The sequence below is a fragment of the Myxocyprinus asiaticus genome, chromosome 10 (assembly GCF_019703515.2).
Source record: "Myxocyprinus asiaticus isolate MX2 ecotype Aquarium Trade chromosome 10, UBuf_Myxa_2, whole genome shotgun sequence".
NCBI classification, from domain to species: Eukaryota; Metazoa; Chordata; class Actinopteri; order Cypriniformes; family Catostomidae; genus Myxocyprinus; species Myxocyprinus asiaticus.
Genome location: NC_059353.1, coordinates 28224811 through 28246625, shown reverse-complemented (window position 1 = coordinate 28246625; position 21815 = coordinate 28224811). Strand labels below are relative to the sequence as shown.

Genomic DNA, 21815 nt, shown 5'->3' with positions numbered 1-21815 from the left:
TTGTGAGTTGGACATATTTAGTTCTGATTCAAAACTGACGATAGTAAACACCAGTGTGATGTATGATGTAGCGGTGTAGCTTTTGTCAAAACTACGTGCTACCTAATCAAAAATATAGTTTCTCTACTAAAAAGCTACTTGATTTAAAAACTAGCGAAGCTATGATCTCACTACTCAGAAATGTAGTTAAGCTAATAGCTTCACTTTTTGTAGCGAAGCTACTGCCCATCACTGTTCAATCGTTACATTCTTGACAGTTTTTTTTTCGCAGTCTAACTGTTCTGCGGTTCAGGAACACAGAAAATTACTGTAAATATTACTGAAAATGGGCACCTCACAAATCATACACATTTGATATTGATAAATATATTTTTGATGATGTCAATGTAACGCGGGCCGCAAAAAATGTCTTGAGGGCCATGTGTTGAGCAGCGCTGGTGTAGTCAGTAACTCTGTTTACTATATTGATTGTTGAGCTTTGTTGCATTTTTTACACAAAGACTTTTATCTCTTTCTTTCTGTTGTTTTTCCTTACACAGACAGTAACTTTGTGCTAGGGAATGCACAGGTCCAGTCTCTCTACCCCATTGTGTACTGTTCCGATGGCTTCTGTGAACTCACTGGCTATGCCCGGGCGGAACTGATGCAGAAGAGCTGTGCATGTCATTTCCTGTATGGACCGGAGACCAGTGACAGGCTGATGGCACAGATCCAGGGCGCACTGGACGAAAGGCGGGAGTTCAAGACAGAACTGGTCTTCTACAAAAAAGGAGGTACGAGGCACTGAAATTGACAGAAAAGAAAGGAAAGCAGAGAGTGAATTCTTCATTAATCAAGTTACCAGGGCTGCATCCCAGTTCTTAAACTATCCGTCCTGCATAGCATGCACTATTTAGTGTGTCCCAAAACGTAGTACACAGAAAATACCATGCTAAAGATACCTGGATAGTACACTGTTTCTGGTGGATTTTTGAAATGCGCATGCATTTTGGGCAAATATTTCTTATAACTTCTTGCGCTATGCCTAAGGAGGAGTTTATGACAGTTGTCTTTTTTAGTTGTCAAAAAACTGCAAGCAGCTCAGTGTAGGGCTTTACTGGTTGTTTAGATCAGTGTTACTATCAGAAATAATTAATAATTATTTCTTTAGTTATTAATTAATATTTAAATTAATTAATTGAATCTAACTCATTAAAACCTCATATGGGGCTCCAGTAAATGTAGTGTGCTACGTTTAGGAGCAAGTTTGGTTATTAGCAATAATTTATAATTATCAAAGATAATTATTAATTATTAAAACCAATAGAACATTGATGAGAATCAATGTTAGCTTTTTTAAATCCTTTAAATCAACAATTATCAAAGATAATCGTTAATTGTTAACATCGATGAAACATTAATTAAAATTAACACTAGCTTATTGATCATTCAAATTCAATCATCAAAAATAATTATCAATTATCAAAAATCAATAGAATATTAATAAGGATTAACATTGACGGGGCACCACCCTGAAATCAGGGACTAATAACCAAATAGTAAAACAGTCTCAATATTAGATTGTTTTCTTAGGAAAATCAACATCCGAAGAATATCGATTTTCCGGAAAAAAAACAATGAATGAAGGTTTGAATCTGAGCACTGACATCCCGTCAGCATGACATAGGCATACGCAAAACAAACCAAAACACTTCTCTTTGTAATATAAACAAAGTTTATTTATGCAGTAATATCAATTAATAATTAATACAATGCAGTCAATAAACGTCCGACTTACAACTACAAACTAAACAGTAATATGATTAGATATGGAAATAAAAATAATTCTATAACACATAAGGTGTGTGTGTGACAGTGTCTGTGTGTGTAAGGAGGGACATGCACAAAATGGCGGACGTGACTCTCGTGGAGAGTATGTCATGCGAGACTTCCGGCCAGGAAATATGACCGCGAATGGGGGCGGAGATGGCGTCTACCAGTTACCGCGTGTTTCCGCTTGTACGATAGCTTAGGGACAAAGCTGGGCTTTAGCATTTAAGCTATCTATGAGCCAAAATGTGTGCCAGAATGTTTTTGGGGGTTGCGTGCCTGCGTGTGTGTGTGTGTGTGTGTGTGTGTGTGTGTGTGTGTGTGTGGTTAGTACGAGAGAGAGAGAGAGAAGTGACAGCCCTAAAGCCGATTTCACGATCGTGGGAGAGAAAGCAGCTGTTTAGTTCATCGCTCAGAGACACGGTGGACGGCTCGTAAACAGTCCTGTGTACTTTGACTATTTAATGGATGAGCTCTGTCTCACCCGCGATGGCGAAATTGCACAACAGTCCAATTTGGTTGGACCACAATACAGCAAAACAAAATCGTGATAATCAATCACGGCTGTTGATTCTCGGCGGACTGGCGGAGAACTCAGAAATGTCGACTTGATTGAAGATGGAAGAGAAATCTTTAATCTCTTCACTTCTGTAGGCAAACGGATGAAGATGCGAATTGCTCGGCGGTCTCCTTCGGATCCGTTAGAGTGTTCGGTTGAACACAGAGTAATCTCAACTTGTCCAGCGAGATGGAGATTGTATGGCCACAGTTTCAAGTCGGACGTTACTTCCTTGTGCAGCAAGGTTGCACCTGAGAGCAGCGAATAAACTACGTCTATACTCGGTGAACAAAGTCGCTGGAAGCAAATCCCGAAAGCATTTCAGAGGTATTTCAACTCCTGATGATGTCATGTTTGAGGGACGTTCTGTTGTGTGTCTCATCCAATAGGAGTTGAGAGTTCAATCCTTTAGTGAGCAAGGCTTCATGGGATTTGTAGTCTTTTTTTGGACTCCCTTTGTTTGATTTTGGCATGATTTTTATCAGTATAATTTACGACTTGGAATGTGGGGGCTTGAGTTAGGTTTTTACGACTGTGTTAGGCCTGCCTTTGTCTTCTATCTGAATACATGAGGCCCAACATCAGTATATGAGCTTAAAAGTTAAAAGGACAGTTCACCCAAAAAAAGAAAATTCAGTCATTGTTTACTCACCCCTGTGTTGTTATAACCCCATATGACTTTCTTTCTTTTTCTTAACACAAAGGGAGAAATTTTAAAACAAATTTGGTCTCAGTGATGTCATACAATGGCAGTTTATGGTGACCACCTTTTCAAGCTTCAAAAGGGCACAAAAGTATAATTCAGACATCTAATAAATTATTGTATGCGACTCATTTCTTGTTCTGAAGGAATACAATTTTATTTGGTAAGAAACAAACCAAAATCTAATGTATTATTTAGTAAAAATGTTCACTGACTGTTGATCTCCTGCATGCTTTCATGAGTCTGCACGCGAGCTTTAGAGCTCTTTGCACAAGAGCAACAGTAGTAATGCAGCATGCGCGAGATGGGGCGTTCAAGCGAAAACTCGTTTTGTTTCGCTTCAACGGGACCATCAGCGATATTAACAACAGAAAGCACAACATAGCTGCACACAAACTAGAGAACAGAACTTACAAACATGTCTGAAGAATTTGTAGTGAAAGAATAGATGCATTTCAACGTCTAGCCTTATTTGTTTGAACCGGAGTCCTCCATCAAACAGAGAGATGGAGCTGAAGGTAGCTACAGTCACACCTTGTCCTACTCACACTCCAAACGACGCACAATAAAAGCTATTTTTTCTATGTTAATCAGAGTTTTTTTTTTTTTGTCCTAAGCAACTTCAACGAGCAATGGGACATTCTGTCGATTTTTTGGTTTCTATATTTGGCATCATGCCCCCCATATGCTATGAACTGGCACCGGTTCAAAATGCGATGTGAAGACCTTAAATTTATGTGTTTTCCCTGTTGAAAAGGCATGGAACCAAACACCAGTTACTTGCCAATAAATATATTTTTTTATTAATTATTTTTGTTATCAGACATACGAAAGAAAGTAAAATTGTAATTTAAAGAGTGTTGGTTTCCCTTTCTTCTTCTTTAGTCTTGGTCTTTCTCCTTCTCTGAAGAAAATATCCTTACAGGGCTTATTTAAGTACATCCATAGAATAAAAAAACTTCCTCTCAATTACACATGTTCTCTGGAATATTCTTACTGAGCAAGTTTATGTCTAGATAATACAAAGCAGATGTGAATGTAACTTATATAAGCTGATGTATGTAACTTATATAAGCTTATATTACATAAGTAATGTGATACAAATTATCAATAATGCTACTAAATAGGGGGGAGTCACGTGATGCCATGCGAGGTTCGGACATGTGAACGGCAATCTGTGCACTTTGCTAGTTTTGATATTTGTATTTTTTTTTTCACCCAATTTGGAATGCCCAATTCCCAGTGTGCTTTTAAGTCCTCGTGGTCGCGTAGTGATTCGCCTCAATCTGGGTGGCGGAGGATGATTCCCAGTTGCCTCCACGTCTGAGACCATCAACCACGCATCTTATCACATGGCTTGTTGAGCGCGTTGCCACGGAGACATAGCGCGTGTGGAGGCCTCACGCCATCCACCGCGGCATATCAAATCAAATCAAATCACTTTATTGTCACACAGCCATATACACAAGTGCAATGGTGTGTGAAATTCTTGGGTGCAGTTCCGATCAACATAGCAGTCATGACAGTGATGAGACAGTACCAATTTACAATAACATCAAATTAACACAGCACAATTTAAACATCTGATATACACATAATTACACTCAACAATATACAAATAATAACATACACTGTACAGTATACAATACGCACTATATAGATACACATTATTCAATAAAAATAAAAAATAAAACTATATAAAAAATATATATGTATATATATATATATATATATATATATATATATATATATATATAGAATGTACAGTATTGTACTGTATTGACATTCAGGCTGTCGGTTGATAGTCAGTTGTTAAGAGAGAATATAATATAATAGTAATATAATTTATGACAGTCCGGTGTGAGATATAAGAGTAAGGGTAATAAAGTGCAGTGCTGATGTATTTGATCGTGGGAGATCAAGAGTTCAGAAGTCTGATTGCTTGGGGGAAGAAGCTGTCATGGAGACGGCTGGTGCGGGTCCTGATGCTGCGATACCGCCTACCTGATGGTAGCAGTGAGAACAGCCCATGGCTCGGGTGGCTGGAGTCTCTGATGATCCTCCGATTCACACACCGCCTTGTATATATTTCCTGGAGGGAGGGAAGCTCACCTCCGATGATGTGTCTGGCAGTTCGCACCACCCTTTGCAGTGCTTTGCGGTTGTGGGCGGTGCTATTGTCATACCAGGCGGAGATGCAGCCAGTCAGGATGCTCTCTACAGTGCAAGTGTAGAACCGTGTGAGGATGTGGCGGTTCATTCCAAACTTCCTCAGCCGTCTCAGGAAGAAGAGGCACTGATGAGCCTTCTTCACAACGACTTCAGTGTGGATGGACCATGTGAGTTCCTCAGTGATGTGGACACCCCGGAACTTGAAGCTGCTGACTCTCTCCACTGGTGCTCCATTGATGGTGATGGGACTGTGTTCTCTGTCTTTTCTTCTGAAGTCCACCACAAGCTCCTTTGTCTTACTGACATTGAGGGAGAGGTTGTGCTCCTGACACCAGTGTGTCAGAGTGTGCACCTCCTCTCTGTAGGCTGTTTCATCATTATCAGTGATCAGACCTACCATCGTTGTGTCATCAGCAAACTTAATGATGGCATTGGAGCTATGTGTTGCCACACAGTCATGTACAGTAGTGGGCTGAGAACACAGCCCTGTGGGGCTCCAGTGTTGAGGGTCAGTGAGGAGGAGATGTTGCTGCCTATTCTAACCACCTGGTGTCTGCTTGACAGGAAGTCCAGGATCCAGCTGCACAGCGAGCTGTTTAAGCCCAGAGCCCGGAGTTTCTCATCTAGCTTGGAGGGCACTATGGTGTTGAATGCTGAGCTGAAGTCTACAAACAGTATTCTCACATAAGTGTTCTTTTTTTCCAGGTGGGAGAGAGCAGTGTGTAGTGTAGATGCAATGGCATCATCAGTGGAGCGGTTGTTGCGGTAAGCAAACTGCAACGGGTCAAGAGAGAGAGGCAGTACAGAGCAGATGTAATCTCTGATTAGTCTCTCAAAGCATTTGCTGATGATGGAGGTCAGAGCAACAGGACACCAGTCATTTAAGCAAGTTATTTTTGATTGTTTTGGAACAGGCACAATGGTGGATGTTTTAAAGCATGTGGGGACTACAGACAAAGAGAGGGAAAGGTTGAAAATGTCCGTAAAAACACCAGCCAGCTGGTTCGCACACACTCTGATGACCTGGCCCGGAATGCCGTCTGGACCCGCGCTTTGCGGATATTCACCCGTCGGAAGGATCGGGTTACATCCGCTACAGAGACGGAGAGTGAACTAACCTCTGTAGCTTTGTAGCCGCGAGAGCTCTCTCCGCGAGGGTGGTGTTATTTCCCTCGAAACAAGCATAAAAAGTATTTAGCTCATCCGGGAGAGAGGCAGCGGTGTTCATGGCGGAGTTTTTATTCCCTTTAAAGTCCGTGATGATGTTAATTCCCTGCCACATGCTTCTAGAGTTGGTGGTGTTAAACTGTCCTTCAATCTTGCTCCTGTACTGGCGTTTTGTGGTTCTGATAGTTTTTCGGAGGGCATAACTGGCTTGTTTATGCTCCTCCGCGTTCCCGGAATTAAAAGCGGAGGTCCGCACATTAAGTGCCGCACGAACATCGCTATTAATCCAAGGTTTCTGATTCGGATAGATCCGTATCGTTCTGGTCGGAACAACATCCTCTAGGCACGTTCTGATGAAACACATTACGCTATCAGCGTAAAGCTCGATTTCATCATCAGAGGCGGACCGGAACATCTCCCAGTCCGTGTGATCAAAACAGTCTTGTAGCATAGAATCTGATTGGTCCGACCAGCACTGGATCGTTCTGAGGGTGGGTGCTTCCTGTTTCAATTTCTGCCTGTAAGCGGGCAGAAGCAGAATGGAAGAGTGGTCCGATTTGCCGAATGGTGGGTGGGGGAGGGATTTGTAGCCATCCCGGATGGGAGAGTAGCAATGGTCCAAAACCCGGTCCCCTTGTGTGTTGAAACTAATGTGCTGGTGGTATTTTGGTGCGACTGATTTTAAACTGGCTTTATTAAAGTCCCCGGTCACAATGAACGCGGCCTCAGGGTGCGCGGTTTCCTGCTCATTTATACTCCCATACAGTTCCTTGAGTGCCCGGTCTGTGTCGGCTTGTGGGGGAATGTACACAGCAGTGATAATGACCGCTGTGAATTCCCTCAGTAGCTAGAATGGTCGACATAGAAGCATAAGAAATTCCAGATCAGGAGAGCAGAAAGACTTGATAGAATGTACGTTCCTCTGATCACACCAGGATTTGTTGATCATAAAACATACACCACCTCCTCTACTTTTACCTGAGAGGTCTTTCGCTCTGTCCGCTCGGTGCACGGAAAACCCCGCGGGTTCAATGGCTGAGTCTGGAATCTCCGCAGACATCCAAGTTTCCGTAAGGCAGATAATGCAGCAGTCCCTTGTATCTCGTTGGAAAGAGATCCGCGCTTTCAGCTCGCAGAGCTTGTTATCCAGAGACTGAACATTTGCCAGTAGAATAGTGGGTAGCGGAGGTCGATTTGCGCAGCGTCTTACTCTGATGAGAACGCTGGCTCTGTTTCCCCTTTTCCTTTTGCATTTCCGCGGCCAGGCAGCCCAGACAAAGGGTTCCGCTGGCGTGTTTGTAAACAGTGGGTCGGCATTGAGGAATGTGAAGTCCGGTTTACGGTGTGAAATTGCTGAACCAATGTCCAAAAGTGTCTGTCTGTCGTAGACAATAAGGCAGACAACATCCAAGACAAAAAAAAAAAAGAATTGTGAACAAAACAAACAAAACACTACTATGTTGTGTCGGAGTTCGCAACGCAGCAGCCATACTCGGCGCCATCTTGAGTCCATCAAATCTGTGCTCAACTCACCATGTGCCCCACCGAGAACGAACCACATTATAGCGACCACGAGGAGGTTACCCCATGTGACTCTACCCTCCCTAACAACCGGGCCAATTTGGTTGCTTAGGAGACCTGGCTGGAGTCACTCAGCACACCCTGGGATTTGAACTAGCAAACTAGTGAACTCCAGGGGTGGTAGCCAGTGTCTTTTACCACTGAGCTACCCAGTCCCCCTAGTTTTGATACTTTTAATGATATAAACCAGTGAGATCCGATACACCCTGATCCGTTACTGTTCTAGGAAGACAATATGTCTGGCCAGATTTGGCCAGAGAGGTGAAGGAAATTTGGTGAGAATTGCTGAACGTATCGGCAATGCTGACAAAGGTTGTTGCTGACTTGGAGGATCTTGCTGCAATACATCGATTGATCACGACCATGGAGACGAAATTCACTGAGATTGTTACAAGAGTGGGGAGGTCGAGAAATGGTCATCGGAGAGGGAATTAGCTGCTAATCCGCTAGTGACCAAGGCGGATTTGGAGCACATCTGGGAGAAGTTGGATTATTTGGAGAATCGTAAACCGGCGAAATAACATCCAAATTGTTGAAATTCCTGAGGGAGCAGAGGGTCAGAATATGGTGGAATTCCTGGACGGGCTCTTTCCAAATCTCCTTGACATAAACAGGCCATAAGCTGGAAATCGAGTGAGCTCACAGGGTCCCGGCTTGGTGGTCCACTGAGAGAGACAGGCCCCAATCAATTCTGGCCAAATTTCGAAGATCGCCCGATAAAGATCTCGTGTTACGTGAGGCGAAGAGTAAAGGAAGGATTTCTTGGAAGAACCACAGCATTTTCTTGTTCCCAGACTTTGCGAATTTGACAAGAGAGAAACGTGATCAATTCAAGGAATGCAAGAAACTCTTACATCAACGGAAAGTCGCTTTTGCACTGATGTTCCCGGCCAAATTGAGAATAGATACTAATGATGGCCGTTAAGTATTTACATGTCCCCAGCAAGCCATGTCCTTCATAAAGTCCATGGACTGAGTAAGTCATTTTGCGGTACTCACGTTGCAGCCAAGTGAGCCTGACTCACTGAACACTCACTTGACCGTCCGAGGAAACTGAGCACCTTTTTTGTTTCTTTTTGTGCTGGTCCCGCCTAGTGGCTGGAATTTGTTTTGTGTAGCAGCAATCTTTCGGGACAGTTTTGTGGATGAATCTGCATGTTCTTTGTGTTTATCCTGCCTGTTGGTTGGAGTTTGTTTTATAGATTATCTTCTGTTGTGTAATTCTGTTTTACAAAATGTGTATAGAAACACCAGACTTGAGCAATCCGATGGCAAATTTGTCGCGGCATGGTAGGCGTACATGGATTGTTTGAGTTTAGAGGGATGGACGCCGGTTGGCGCTGTCATGCACAGGGTTAATGCACACGTTTTTCTTTTTTCTGTTTGTTTGGTTCGGGGGGAAGTTTGGGGTTTGATTGTTGCACTAATGTGGAACAATCTATTTTTTCTAATATGTCAAAATGTCAAATGTTAATATGAGTGGATTGTCTCTCTCCACATGGAATGTGAATGGGTTGGGGTACCCCATAAATATAAATTAGGGAGAGTCATTATTGTTTTAGCAGAAATGCAGGGGCAAAGTTTGATTTTGGCTAATATTTACGCACCTAACGCTGATGATCAGGACATTTTCATAGATCTTGAAGGGATGTGGCAAGCCGCTGGCACCCCTCATGATATAATATTGGGAGGAGACATTAATCTATGATGGACTCAGTCCTTGAACATAGTGAAGCAAAAGTGTATAAGTCCCCTAGAGCAACACTGACGCTTCACAGGATGTCTAAAAATCTTGGTCTTAGAGATATTTGGAGACTTTTGAACCCATCCGGTAGGGACTATACATTTTTTTCATCAGTCCATAAGATTTATTCTAGAATAGATTTTTTTTATTTCCAAGTCCCTCATTTCATCTGTTGTTGATTGCTCAATTGGAAACATCTTAGTCTCAGATCACACCCTGGTGAGTTTAGAGGTGTTGCCACATACGGAGAAAAATAAATCATATAGTTGGCACTTTAATGTATTCCTTTTGCAAAATCCTGAATTCCAACAAATGTTAAAGGCTGAAATCACTGTTTATATGGAGACCAACTGGTCCTCAGTATCCTCTGTGGGCGTGGCTTGGGAGGCACTTAAGGTGGTTCTTAGGGGTCAGATCATACAGTATGCCTCATTCATCAAAAAATCCAAAGCATGAGAACTCATGGAGTTGGAAGGGAATATTAAAAGTGCCGAGGCAGAGCTGAAGCACTGAATGTCGTCTGATGGCCTCAGAGAATTGACCCGATTGAAATACAGATATAATACTATTTTGTCATGGAAGGTGGAGTTTTGGCCATTCAGGGCTAGACAGTCATACTCTGAGTCAGGGGACAAAGCAGGGAAGCTTTTGGCTAGATATATAAAGCAGAGAGAGTCTTTTTCTACCACTCCCTCAGTGAAATCTACTGGTGGTGAAATTTTTACTTCGGCCATTAATATTAATAATGCTTTTAAAGAATTCTATCTTGATCTCCATAGCTCCATATCTTCATCTACTGATGAAGATATTAGAATATTTGTGGAACCATTATAACTCCCTGAACTGATGATTGAAAATTCTCTTGATTCTGAGATAACATTGGAGGAGCTTGGCGAGGTAATTAAGGCCTTGCCTACAGGCAAGGCTCCAGGGACAGGCAGCTTTGCCACTGAATTTTTTAGATCTTATGCTACAGAACTGGCTCCACTTTTGTTAGAAGTTTATATGGAATCATTAAAGAATGGAAAGCTTCCTCCAACCATGACAAAAGCCTGGATCCTTAAAAAGGAAAAGATCCAAGCAAGTGTAAGGGTTACCATCCAATTTCTCTGATCCAGCTAGACGTAAAAATATTGTCAAAAATTCTGGCTAACCGATTAAGTAAAGTTATGACATCTCTTATACATATAGATCAGGTAGGGTTTATTCAGCACCGCAGCTCTTCTGATAACATTAGGCTGTGGCATGGGGCTTGTGGTCATGTGTCTGTCTGCGGGAGAGGGAAAGTGGTAAGGCTCATCACCTGGGCTGTAATTACTCTAACACCTGTCTCTCATTATAGTGATGGTGGAGGGAGACCTGATAAGGCTCGCCAGAGTGTCAGGGGAGGGGGTGCAATGCTATGGCTGGAGAGGCGGTGCCAGGGCCATCGACGGCGCCCCTCATCATGATGATGCAGATAAGGGAATTCCTGTACACAGGGGCTTCCCTGAGGGGGATTTCCCTCTGGAGCAGTCACGTAATGAGTCCCTCAAGCACGCCTTTGGTCAAGTGAAAGTAATTACAGCCCAGGTGACGAGCCTTACCGCTTTCCCGCAGACAGACACATAACCAGGCCCCCCCCCCCCATGCCACATAGGCATTTCATCAATATCATGTGGTCAGTGGCGAATGATAAGACTCTGGTCGCTGACATTTCACTTGATGCCGAAAAGGCATTTGATATGGTAGAATGGGATTATCTTTTTAAGATTTTGGAAATAAAGGGGTTCGGGAATACTTTTATTGGATGGATTAAGTTACTTTATAGACACCCGGTAATGGCGGTACAAACAAATGGATTAATTTCAGATTATTTTACTCTGGATAGGGGCACCTGGCAGGTTTGCCCTCTTTCCCCATTATTGTTCTGTCTTGGCCTGGAACCATTAGCAGCCGCAATAAGAAAGGAAGATGATTTTCCAGGGGTGGTGGCGGGAGGTGTTGCGCATAAGCTTTTGCTTTACACATACGAATATTTACGATATTTTATTATTCGTCTCCGACCCCATTAGATCTATGCCTTGCCTCCACAGAATTATTAATTCCTTTTCTAAGTTCTCAGGATACAGAGTCAGTTGGTCTAAATCTGAAGCTTTGGCTCTGACGGCGTACTGCCCAATAACAGCTTTTCAGCCAGGCGCCTTCCAGTGGCCCAAACAGGGCATTAAGTATTTGGTCATTTTATTCCCAGCAAATTTATCTGATTTAGTTTGAGTTAATTTTGACCCTTTAATAAAAAGAATTTTGAGCGATGTGGGCAGTTGGGCTTCATTACATTTATCTATGATTGGGAAGGTTAATGTTATTAAAATGAATTGTATTCCAAAATTTAACTACCTGCTACAATCTCTCTCTGTAGATGTCCCCCTCTCTTATTTCAAGCAATTTGATAGCATAGCGAAGTCCTTCATTTGGAATATGGTAAGCATCCTTGATTACATTTTAATAAGTTACATAGGCCGATTGACAAAAGTGGACTATGCCTACCCACGAGTTTGTTTTATTATTGTGCATTCGGTCTCAGACATTTGGCTCATTGGTCGCTTCCACCTGAGAGAGCCCCTCCCTGGTTTTGTATTGAACAGGAAGTTCTTGCCCCTATTTCGCCATTGGAAAGCCTTTCTATCAAACTAATTGGAGAAGTTAAGTTACACCCTGTTACCTCGCATTTGCACTCGGTATGGACAAAAGTGTCCAGAGTGTTTAATTTGGACATTTATTTAAATGTTGCCTCGAGCATATGGCTGAACCCCAAATTATGTATTAATAAGTCCCCTTTCTGCTGGTCAGAGTGGTCTGTGAGGGGGTTACTACACTCGGTGACCTATATGAGAGTGGTGTTGAGATCCTTTGAAAATTTGGTTCAACATATTGGGATTCCCAGATCTCAGTTCTATAGGTATTTACAGCTGCACAACCTGCTCTGTACTGTTTTTGGGAGTAGCACACACCCCCCTAAATTGGCAGATACTCTGGGAAAGGCGATTACTGCTTTTGGAAAAGGTCATGAGATATCAGTGTATTACTCTATGCTAATTCGGAGTCTGGGGGACGGAGCATTAACTTCTATCAAAAGATTATGGGAGAAAGATTTAAACTTGGTATTGGAGGAGGGAATGTGGGCTAGGATTCTAAAAAATTTCAAGTCTGTATCTAGAGATGCAAGGGTGCGCCTTATGCAATTCAAGATTTTACATGGATTCTATTGGACCCCCTCTAGATTGTATAGGCTTGGTCTTAAAGACACACCCACCTGCTGGCGATGCCAATCAGAAGATGGAGACACAACCCATATTTTTTGGTGGTGTGTTAAGATCCAAGAATTTTGGTTGAAGGTTCAGAGTTTTATATGTGACGTATTGGGCACTCAAATTTCCTTTTGCCCCAGACTCTGTATTTTGGGCAATGGGGCGGTCATCAATATGGGGGATAAACACATAAAAAATTGGGTTCTGACCAGTGTTATGATTGGTAGGCAGGTTATTTTAAGGGGACAGAAGTCGGATGGTGCGCCCTCATTTCCGGAGTGGTGTGCGGAGATGGGGAGGGTGGCAGCTTTCGAGGAGGTGTCAAGTAGAAGGCTGGGGTTTTGGGATTTGTTTGATAGGAAATGGAGCAATTATTTAGCGTTTTTGGAGGACTCTCGGGGAGGGGCTATGGAGAGAGAAGTTTAGTTTTATTTATGTATGATTATTATATTTTCTTTTTTGTTTTGTTTTGTTTTTTTTATTTTTTCTTGTGTATGTGTATTCTTATATGTGACCACAGTGGTGTTCGTTGGGGGTCAGGGTGGGGTTGGTGATTGGAGAGGGGTAATAGTGGGGGTTAAATGTTAAATGTTGATTCAGTGTATATTTGTTGTGTTTTTCTTTGTTATATATCTACGAATCAATAAAAAAAAATTAATAAAAAAATGCTACTAAATGATTATGAATACTGATGATAATTTATAACACTAATAAACATGAAAATTTTGTCTACAGATTCGTGGTGCAAGCGTGAGGTGATTGCGTTCCACGACTGCTTTCGGATCCTTGAATAAGGTATAACATGCGAGTAAGGGTGGAGCACCATTTTTGGGTGAACTAATCCTTTAATCATTGTAAGGTCATGAACTTTAGCTAGAGATGCAAACGCTGACATCCAAACGCAAACCGTATGCGACAAAAGAGGTTTGTGGTAATAGGTGCAGCAATTTTATGTGCAACGTAGTGAATTGTGATCACATTAGTATTCACAAGTAATCGTACATGCAGTGTGGTTCTATCACACGTATACTTTCATACATTTGTACAAACTCTGAAACGCACAATATCAATGTATTGACAGCAGAAACATAAACTCTTTTTTGATTTGAACAATTGAGACACACATTTATGAATCTTTTCAGTTTCAAAGACTCGTAAGTTTGGGAACATTCGCAACAGCACACACACAAATCAGGAAATAAGTGAAACAACAACAGTGTTTCACTTGTATTTCATACTTGTTGAGGTTTAATGATATCCATACATAAGGTGGAAATGATTATACTTTTTAGTAATTTTTTTTTTACATAAATATACCATTTAATATGACATTCTCTGACAATGTTTTTCTCTTGCATTGTGATTTAGCTCAATAATTTCCTCCAGTGCCTGGGTCCTTGTTGTTAAAACAATTTAAATCTTAAATGTGGCATGACTGTATGAAGAAAGGGAGAAGGTTAAATAAAAGAAAAGGTTGAAGCATTAAAATAACTTCAGGTTTCTCTCTGGCTGAAGATACTAAAACAAGGCAAACCCTTAAATTCTGTCAATGAGAAATGAATTTCTGATTGACTGAATTGATGATAAAGCAGGTATAGCTGCAGGCAAGAAATAAATTAATTAACAAGGAGGGGGGAGAAAGAGCAATAGAGGGATACAAACAAAAGAGTAACCAATTGTACTGAAAAAGAATAATGGAATAATTAGGAAAACAAATTTAACGAGGCTCACTTAAAGAGTAATTGTATGCCCTTCCCTCACATTCAACAGCAAAACAAATACCATTTAATTCCAGAAAACCCATTTATATGACCAAATGCCTCTCTTGTTCTTTAACACATGTCTGAAGCAGCTGAGAACAGATTAAGATAACATCATAATTCAACAGCTGCCGTCCTCATCTCTCCCAAAGCGATATCTCTGAAAATAACATGATTTGCCTTTAAACCAGCCTGGGATAAACAACGGCTTGTAGATGACAGTTGTTTTCTTGTCTGATGGCTTGATTTGTTCCATACTGAACAAGATACACAGAAAGAGCACAGCATGCCATATAGTTAATGTCATCCATATATTTACCCACCCATGGTCAAGAGAACACGTTTCTATCTGTGTAAACGGACACCATGCGGAGCGTTGTGAACATACGGTGTAGACCTCTTTTTCAAACCCTATCAAACAGGTGGGGAGAATATGCCAGACATTTGGGGCAAAATGTTCTCCAAAACACAGCAGCGTTGACAATCGATTTCTCACCTGATTCAGTTCAATTTAGCATTTGTGCAGTACGCATAAGAGGAAATTTGCCCCCTAATGCCTGAATTCAGAGAGAACTCTGTTGGAGAAAAATTGTTTCCGACTCATTCATTTGGCCATCTTGTGAGAGATACTCAGAAGTTGTTTGTTGGTTGATTTGTATTTTAGGCATGGCAAAAAGCACAGGATTTAAAAAGAATAGGCAATATGTGTGTTCTTTCCTATATGTAATGGCTGACTGTTAATTGTCTGAACAAACCCCCCATCACATTGCATCAGTCCCAACCCTCTTGTCATTTTGTCACAGAGTGAAAGAACTTCTAAACCTTGTGGTGCTTACAGAACACATTTCACGCACCCCCTGTGTCTTCCAGGTTCAGGGTGAGGTTTCACAAAATTCAAAGGTCATTCAAAAGTTGCAATGATGCTGTAAATTCATTCTGTTGCACGGCTGCCGTGTTGCATTGAGCCACTGTCAATTCTCTGTGTTTGTAAGATGAACACCTCAATAGGCTGTCAAATGCAGACTCTTGGCATATCAATTATAATTTGGACATAACCAAATAAGACATCTAATAAAATATACTAAATAAAGAATATCACATGAAGACAATGGTGAAATGCAGACTCAATCATTTTGCAATGCTGAAATAACCAGATAACTAAATTTGGCTTATGAAGGTTAGCATTTAAAGGAATAGTTCACCCAAAAATACACACCCTCATGTTGTTCCAAACACTTTATTTTCTACATGGAACACAAAAGTAGATGCAAGTCAGAATGTAAGCCTCAGTCACTCAGTCAACATATCCTCCCGTGTTCCATGGATGTCTTCCTGTGGTTGGGCAATTACATGAGAGGATACATTTAAGTAAGTTGTAGTGTATCTTTCATCATACCCTCTGATGTTCATTCATGCTATCAATTTGTATTAAAGTGAAGAAGACGATCGGTTCACTCGTGTTCCGTGCTGCCATTTGCCATTGCCATGCGTCACAAAGTGGCAAAACTCATGAATATTGATTAGGTTATGTGCCAATAATGTCAAATAATCTTTTACTGTTTTGATAAACAGTCGTTCTTGATGATCAATTTAAAAGAATACAAATTTAAGAGAATATAATAATATTTCACATAATTAATATTAGGGATGTCCTGATACCGATACTGGTATTGGAATCGAGTCCGATACCGCGCTCATGTACTGGTACTCGTACTCATAAAAATGGTCCAATACCAAAAACCGATACCATCTGACGTATTAATGTACTTATGTAAAAATTCTGCGCACAAATTCTAATCACGTTATGTCCTTGTGAGATTATTTTACTGCAAAAGCTGCGATTTAATTATATAAATATATAGTTTGCAAATGTGAGCACTTGTGAATGTGTGGAGACAGTGTTGTGCTGATGCCAGCTGCACGTACCTTGTAAAGCTCCACTTTGGCTCATACAGGGATAACACTGTCATAAGCATTGAGCGCTCTGTTTGTAGCAGATGACAAATTCATTTTTAAGCGTGAGGCACTTACAGAGTACATATTTATTTAATTATTTAAATAGCAGCCTTTTATGGTTTAATAATCACTTTGAGTCACATAGTGATCGGCTTTTCCGGAGTGGGAAGCTGGCGTCTTATGTGAGAGCTCCGTGGTCATAATAACACAGAAATACTTTAAAATAAAAGCTCTGCCAAAAATAAAAGCTAAATTTAAATTAAAAAATTAAAATTTAAAAAAGTTATACTACTACTAGTAGCAGTACTACTACTACTACTACTACTACTACTACTACTAATAATAATAATAATAAATCAATAGTAATTGTATAATATTTAAGCAATATCTTACATCTGTGATGCTGTGTTATGCAGCACTTTATTTGACAAAAATAACTCCAATGTATTTTAGATTGTGCTGTGAGGTTCTGAATAAAAGCATTGTATTTGATAAAAATAATACAATATCATGTTAAAAATTAATTGTTATACTTTCATTTGATTAAAGTTTTAAAGAATTCATTGATTTAAACACCATTTTAATAATAAAATTGAAATAAACTGTTGATAAAAAAACAGGTATCGGACTCGGTATCGGTGAGACCACCAAAAAATCAAAAAAATGGTATCGGGACATCCCTAATTAATATGATAACTTAATCTGTACATCTGGCACTGTCAGTACTTGGATTTTGTTAGTCAGTGGATAAATACTGTTCATGGATCAGTAAATGTTAGCCAGAATGAATGACTGGTGTCATGGTAAAGTTTGCGCCTCTAGTACAAGGAGTTCCAGGTTCTAATCCACATCTGTAAAAGCATAAGAGTGCATCTGTACATACCTGTATATTATGAGCGGGGACACATCTTTTTGCATTTTGCTTTGCGGTTTATTGTAACTGGAAAGGAGTGCGATCTGTGGCGCGAGTAGAGCGTACGTCTGGATACGCGAGAGAACATCACCGTCCATTGTCACTCAACTCCCTCAAAACAGCTACAACGCTCACTCATTAAAACATAAACAAAATAACAACCTTCTGCACTGGATCGCCACTTATCATAACACACACAAATGGAAACTCATGCTCAAGAACTGGAGATGTTTCTTCTGCATTAGGCCCTTACCTGATGAATGCTATTTCAAATAGTGGTGAGGACAAAACTGGCAAAGGCAAAAAGTTGTAGGGACATGTCCCACCAATTCCACCCACAAATTATGCCTATGCGTTGAACTATTTCACTGTTTTCTGAAGTGAAATGTCTCATAATGTAATGACCTTTTACATTTAGCAAAGAAACATTATTACATGCGCTCACAGCTTATTACATTATGTGCAGTTATTACGTTATGCTTTGTTTTTATGTTATGCGTTACTACAGTGTTTTATTTAATCGCTATAGACACATTTGTTTCAGTTTAATCGCAAATCGTGGGCAATGGGCAGTTTAATTGCAAAACACCAACAAATAATGCACTAACCTGCTTTTAAGCACAATGATAGTTAATTTACTGTATTAAATGAGCTCTTCTCGCTTAAAGAACCAAGGCTGACCCTTGAAGCCAATAAACATCACAACTTTGTGTCCATTGTGCAGTCAATTTAGTAGCTAGCTAATCATTAATTGTTGATTTTAGCGGTTCTCCTCATGGTGCACAAATACATTTATTGTATTTAACCATTGTCAGCAAATGTATTATTATTCATAGGTTGGTGAGTCATTGTTTTTAGGGCTTATTACGTGGTTTGTTTAAACGTATTTCTCAGTATATTATATGACCTGTGGTCTCAGACCACTGGTTCAATAAAAATGTATTCTATTTTTTATTGAAGGTAGATTTATTTTACTTCTCTTGACTCAAGCTGTGCTTAATGAAAGGGCTTGGTGATTCAGAAACACACACATTCAGAGAAGTATGTATCATTAGGGACTCCAACCTCCAACCAAGCACATTCTACCTCTTTCTTTATGTGTCTCTCCGTCTCGGTTTAATGAGGCATGATACACAATGTTGAGCAGCTGCAGAATATGCACATGACATGCAAGTGTGCATACAAACACACACACAGACATCCATAGACACACAACAGTGAATTCTATGCTCAGCAGTCAAGACATGTCCTGCTAACCTGTCAACAAACTAAATTACACAATATATTGAAAGAAATGTCATAAACATTTCTATGAGCACTATAGCAGATCCATGTACAGTACACATGGATGGATGGATGTTACTGAGAAAAATCAATGGAAAGTTGGATAGACTGAGAATTCCATTTCTGAGAAAAGCAAACAGAGTAGAAAAGGACAAGAGATTCTCATTCAATAAAGAGATGGTTTTGCGTTTGTGTCACATGCAAACACTGTGTTCAGAATTTGCACAAAAAGCGTGAAAACAGAGAGACATGGTTTTCTCATGTTTTTTTTTTTTCTGTTAACAGATGAGGCATGGGAGGCAGTGTCTCCTCAAAACAATTGGATGAGAATATAATCAAACAAAAAAATGGAACGAAACAAAGCACAAAAATGTAAATAAGAAATATAAGATAATAAAAATGTGTTAAAGGAATAGTTCAAACAAAAATTAAAATTCTCTCATAATTTACTCACCCTCATGCCATCCCAGATGTTTATGACTTTCTCTCTTCTGCTGAACACAAACAAAAATATTTAGAAGAATATTTCAGCTCTGTAGGTCCTCCAAATGCAAGTGAATGGGTACCAAACTTTTGAAGCACCAAAAGCACATAAAAGTAATCCATATGACTCCAGTGGATAAATCCATATATTTAGCATTATGATTAGTGTGGGTGTGAAACAGATCAATATTTAAGTCATTCTTTACTGGTAATCTCCACTTTCACTTTTACATTCTTCTTCTTTTATTTTTGGTGATTTGCATTCTTCGTGCATATCGCCACCTACTGGGAAGGGAGGAGAATTTATAGTAAAAAAGTACTTAAATATTTATGATGAGAGAATTTTCATTTTTGGGTGAACTATCCCATTTTAAAAAATTCCTAAAATAAACTGTTCATAGCTACACTAGCGGATACATTTTCAGAGAGAGGCAGTGTCTCTTTCCCTCCTTTGGGCTCATTGCATTCTCATAACGTTTAGTGGTCCTAATGCGTGAATGATCATCCAAAAATATTATTAGGCTAAAAAACCCAAACGCAGAGACAGGACTTGGCCTGCTCATTTCAGATGTCAACACATTTATCCACATTTTCCTGTACTTTGATCCAGTTTCTAGGATGTAATGGAGTCATATGAGATGATCCTGCCAGACAGGATAGCAAAGCAATTGAGACAACAGTGATTTGGAGATGTCTTGATCCGTTTGCTGTTTTTTGCTATTTACTGAGTCTGGAAATGCAAAAATGACTCTTCCGTATTTTCAATTTTACTCAAGGTTTAAATACTGGTAAGTACTCATGGGACTTCAAGACAGGACTGCGAACAGAGACAACCTTCACTGACAGCCAGATCTGATTTAGACTGAGAGAGAAAAAACAGACAGAAAATATCTTACTTACCAGGCCATTAATGAATCTATACTACATTTTAACCATATATAGCCTGGTCTAAATGTGTGGTTCAGTAAATAAGTATCCATAAATGTGTGTTTATTTTGAATGTTAACCCTGATGGCAGAAATTGTGTTGTGACAGGAACTCAGTTCTGGTGTCTTCTGGATATCGTGCCCATTAAGAATGAAAAAGGAGAGGTGGTGCTCTTTCTAGTATCACACAAGGACATCACAGACAACAAGAAAGTGCAAGATGAAGAACAGAGCCCAGAACGAGGTGAGTGTTGATAACTATTGAACATGAGCTGATTTAACCAAACAGGATACAGCCGTGTTCTTATTATCATCATCCGTTGTTTTTATCAAACAACCAAAGCAATATGTATCGCTACCCCTTAAATCAGAGGGAAGTGATAGGTTGAAAGAATGTTGTTCATTGCCTCCACCCTATCCCTAAAATCTGATTGGATGATAGCAATGTTGTTCCAGGTCCAACAATGATGTGGATATTCAGTAGGAGCATGTCCTACTGTACTTGGGTGAATTACATTAAGTGTCCTTACATGCATGTGAAATCAGAAACTAAAAAAAGGACATGCAGAGCTCTTCAAATGGTGCTAGCAACCCAAAGGCCAGTTCAATTCCCAGGGAATACACATATTAAAAATATATATACTTGGTGCTCTAAAGAACCCAGAAACCAAATGCACTGATGTGAAGAACCTATAAGATAACATCAAGAACCCTTTGTTCTCCAAAGTACCATATAGCCACCTCAAGAACCCTGTTCACCATGTTGGTCCAGTTTCTCAGAAACCTTGAGTAATGCAGGTAACCTTTCAAAATACATAACAATGAAAACAATTAAGTAAAGAGAAAACAAAACAAAACAAAACAAAACAAAACAAGAGAGGCATAATGTGCAAGAAGCATAATACAAATGACTAAATTATGTACAGTAGAAGTACAGAGACAAAGTGCTCAATAACAAAGAGAATGGTTTGGCAAATTATCCTTTTTATACAGACAGCAACTATAACAGCTTTGTACGGCATACTCTACAAAGCTTATTATGAGATTATTTTGCCTATTTTCTCTTTAATCCACTGCTATTCACACACACAAACACACACACACTCTTGCTTGTCAATCGTGTCCGATGATGACTCTCAAACGTAAAGTCTGTGGAAGCTTTGTTGATACGGTTGTATATTTCATGGGAAAGAGAGCAATCTGAGTGTGGAACCAAGGTAGGTAAACCTTCCCACCACTTTTAGTGGAACACCATCGATGTAGAAAGTCAGAAGTGTGGAGGGGTGTCCTGTGGGCTGTACAACAACTTCTGTCTTCTGAATGTTGATCTGGAGGCCAAGGGACTGATAAATGCTGGAGATTATGTTGAGAGCGTGCTACATCGTTTATGGGGTGGGAGCTACGACAGCACAGTCATCTGCATATTGCAGTTTGCATATCTGGCATGTCAGGGTTTTACTGCGAGCCT

The 21815-nt window shown here is 40.2% G+C and overlaps 1 protein-coding gene across 1 annotated transcript in view; it reads left to right on the top strand.

Annotated features, from left to right (window-relative positions):
* The window catches only part of LOC127447115 (potassium voltage-gated channel subfamily H member 3-like), a 212943-nt gene that overhangs the window by 118013 nt on the left and 73115 nt on the right, over nucleotides 1-21815 (top strand). The window contains exons 2-3 of the mRNA XM_051708705.1: nucleotides 540-773; nucleotides 20457-20591. Of these exons, the coding sequence (XP_051564665.1) occupies nucleotides 540-773; nucleotides 20457-20591 (369 nt within the window). The remainder of the gene's footprint in view (nucleotides 1-539; nucleotides 774-20456; nucleotides 20592-21815) is intronic.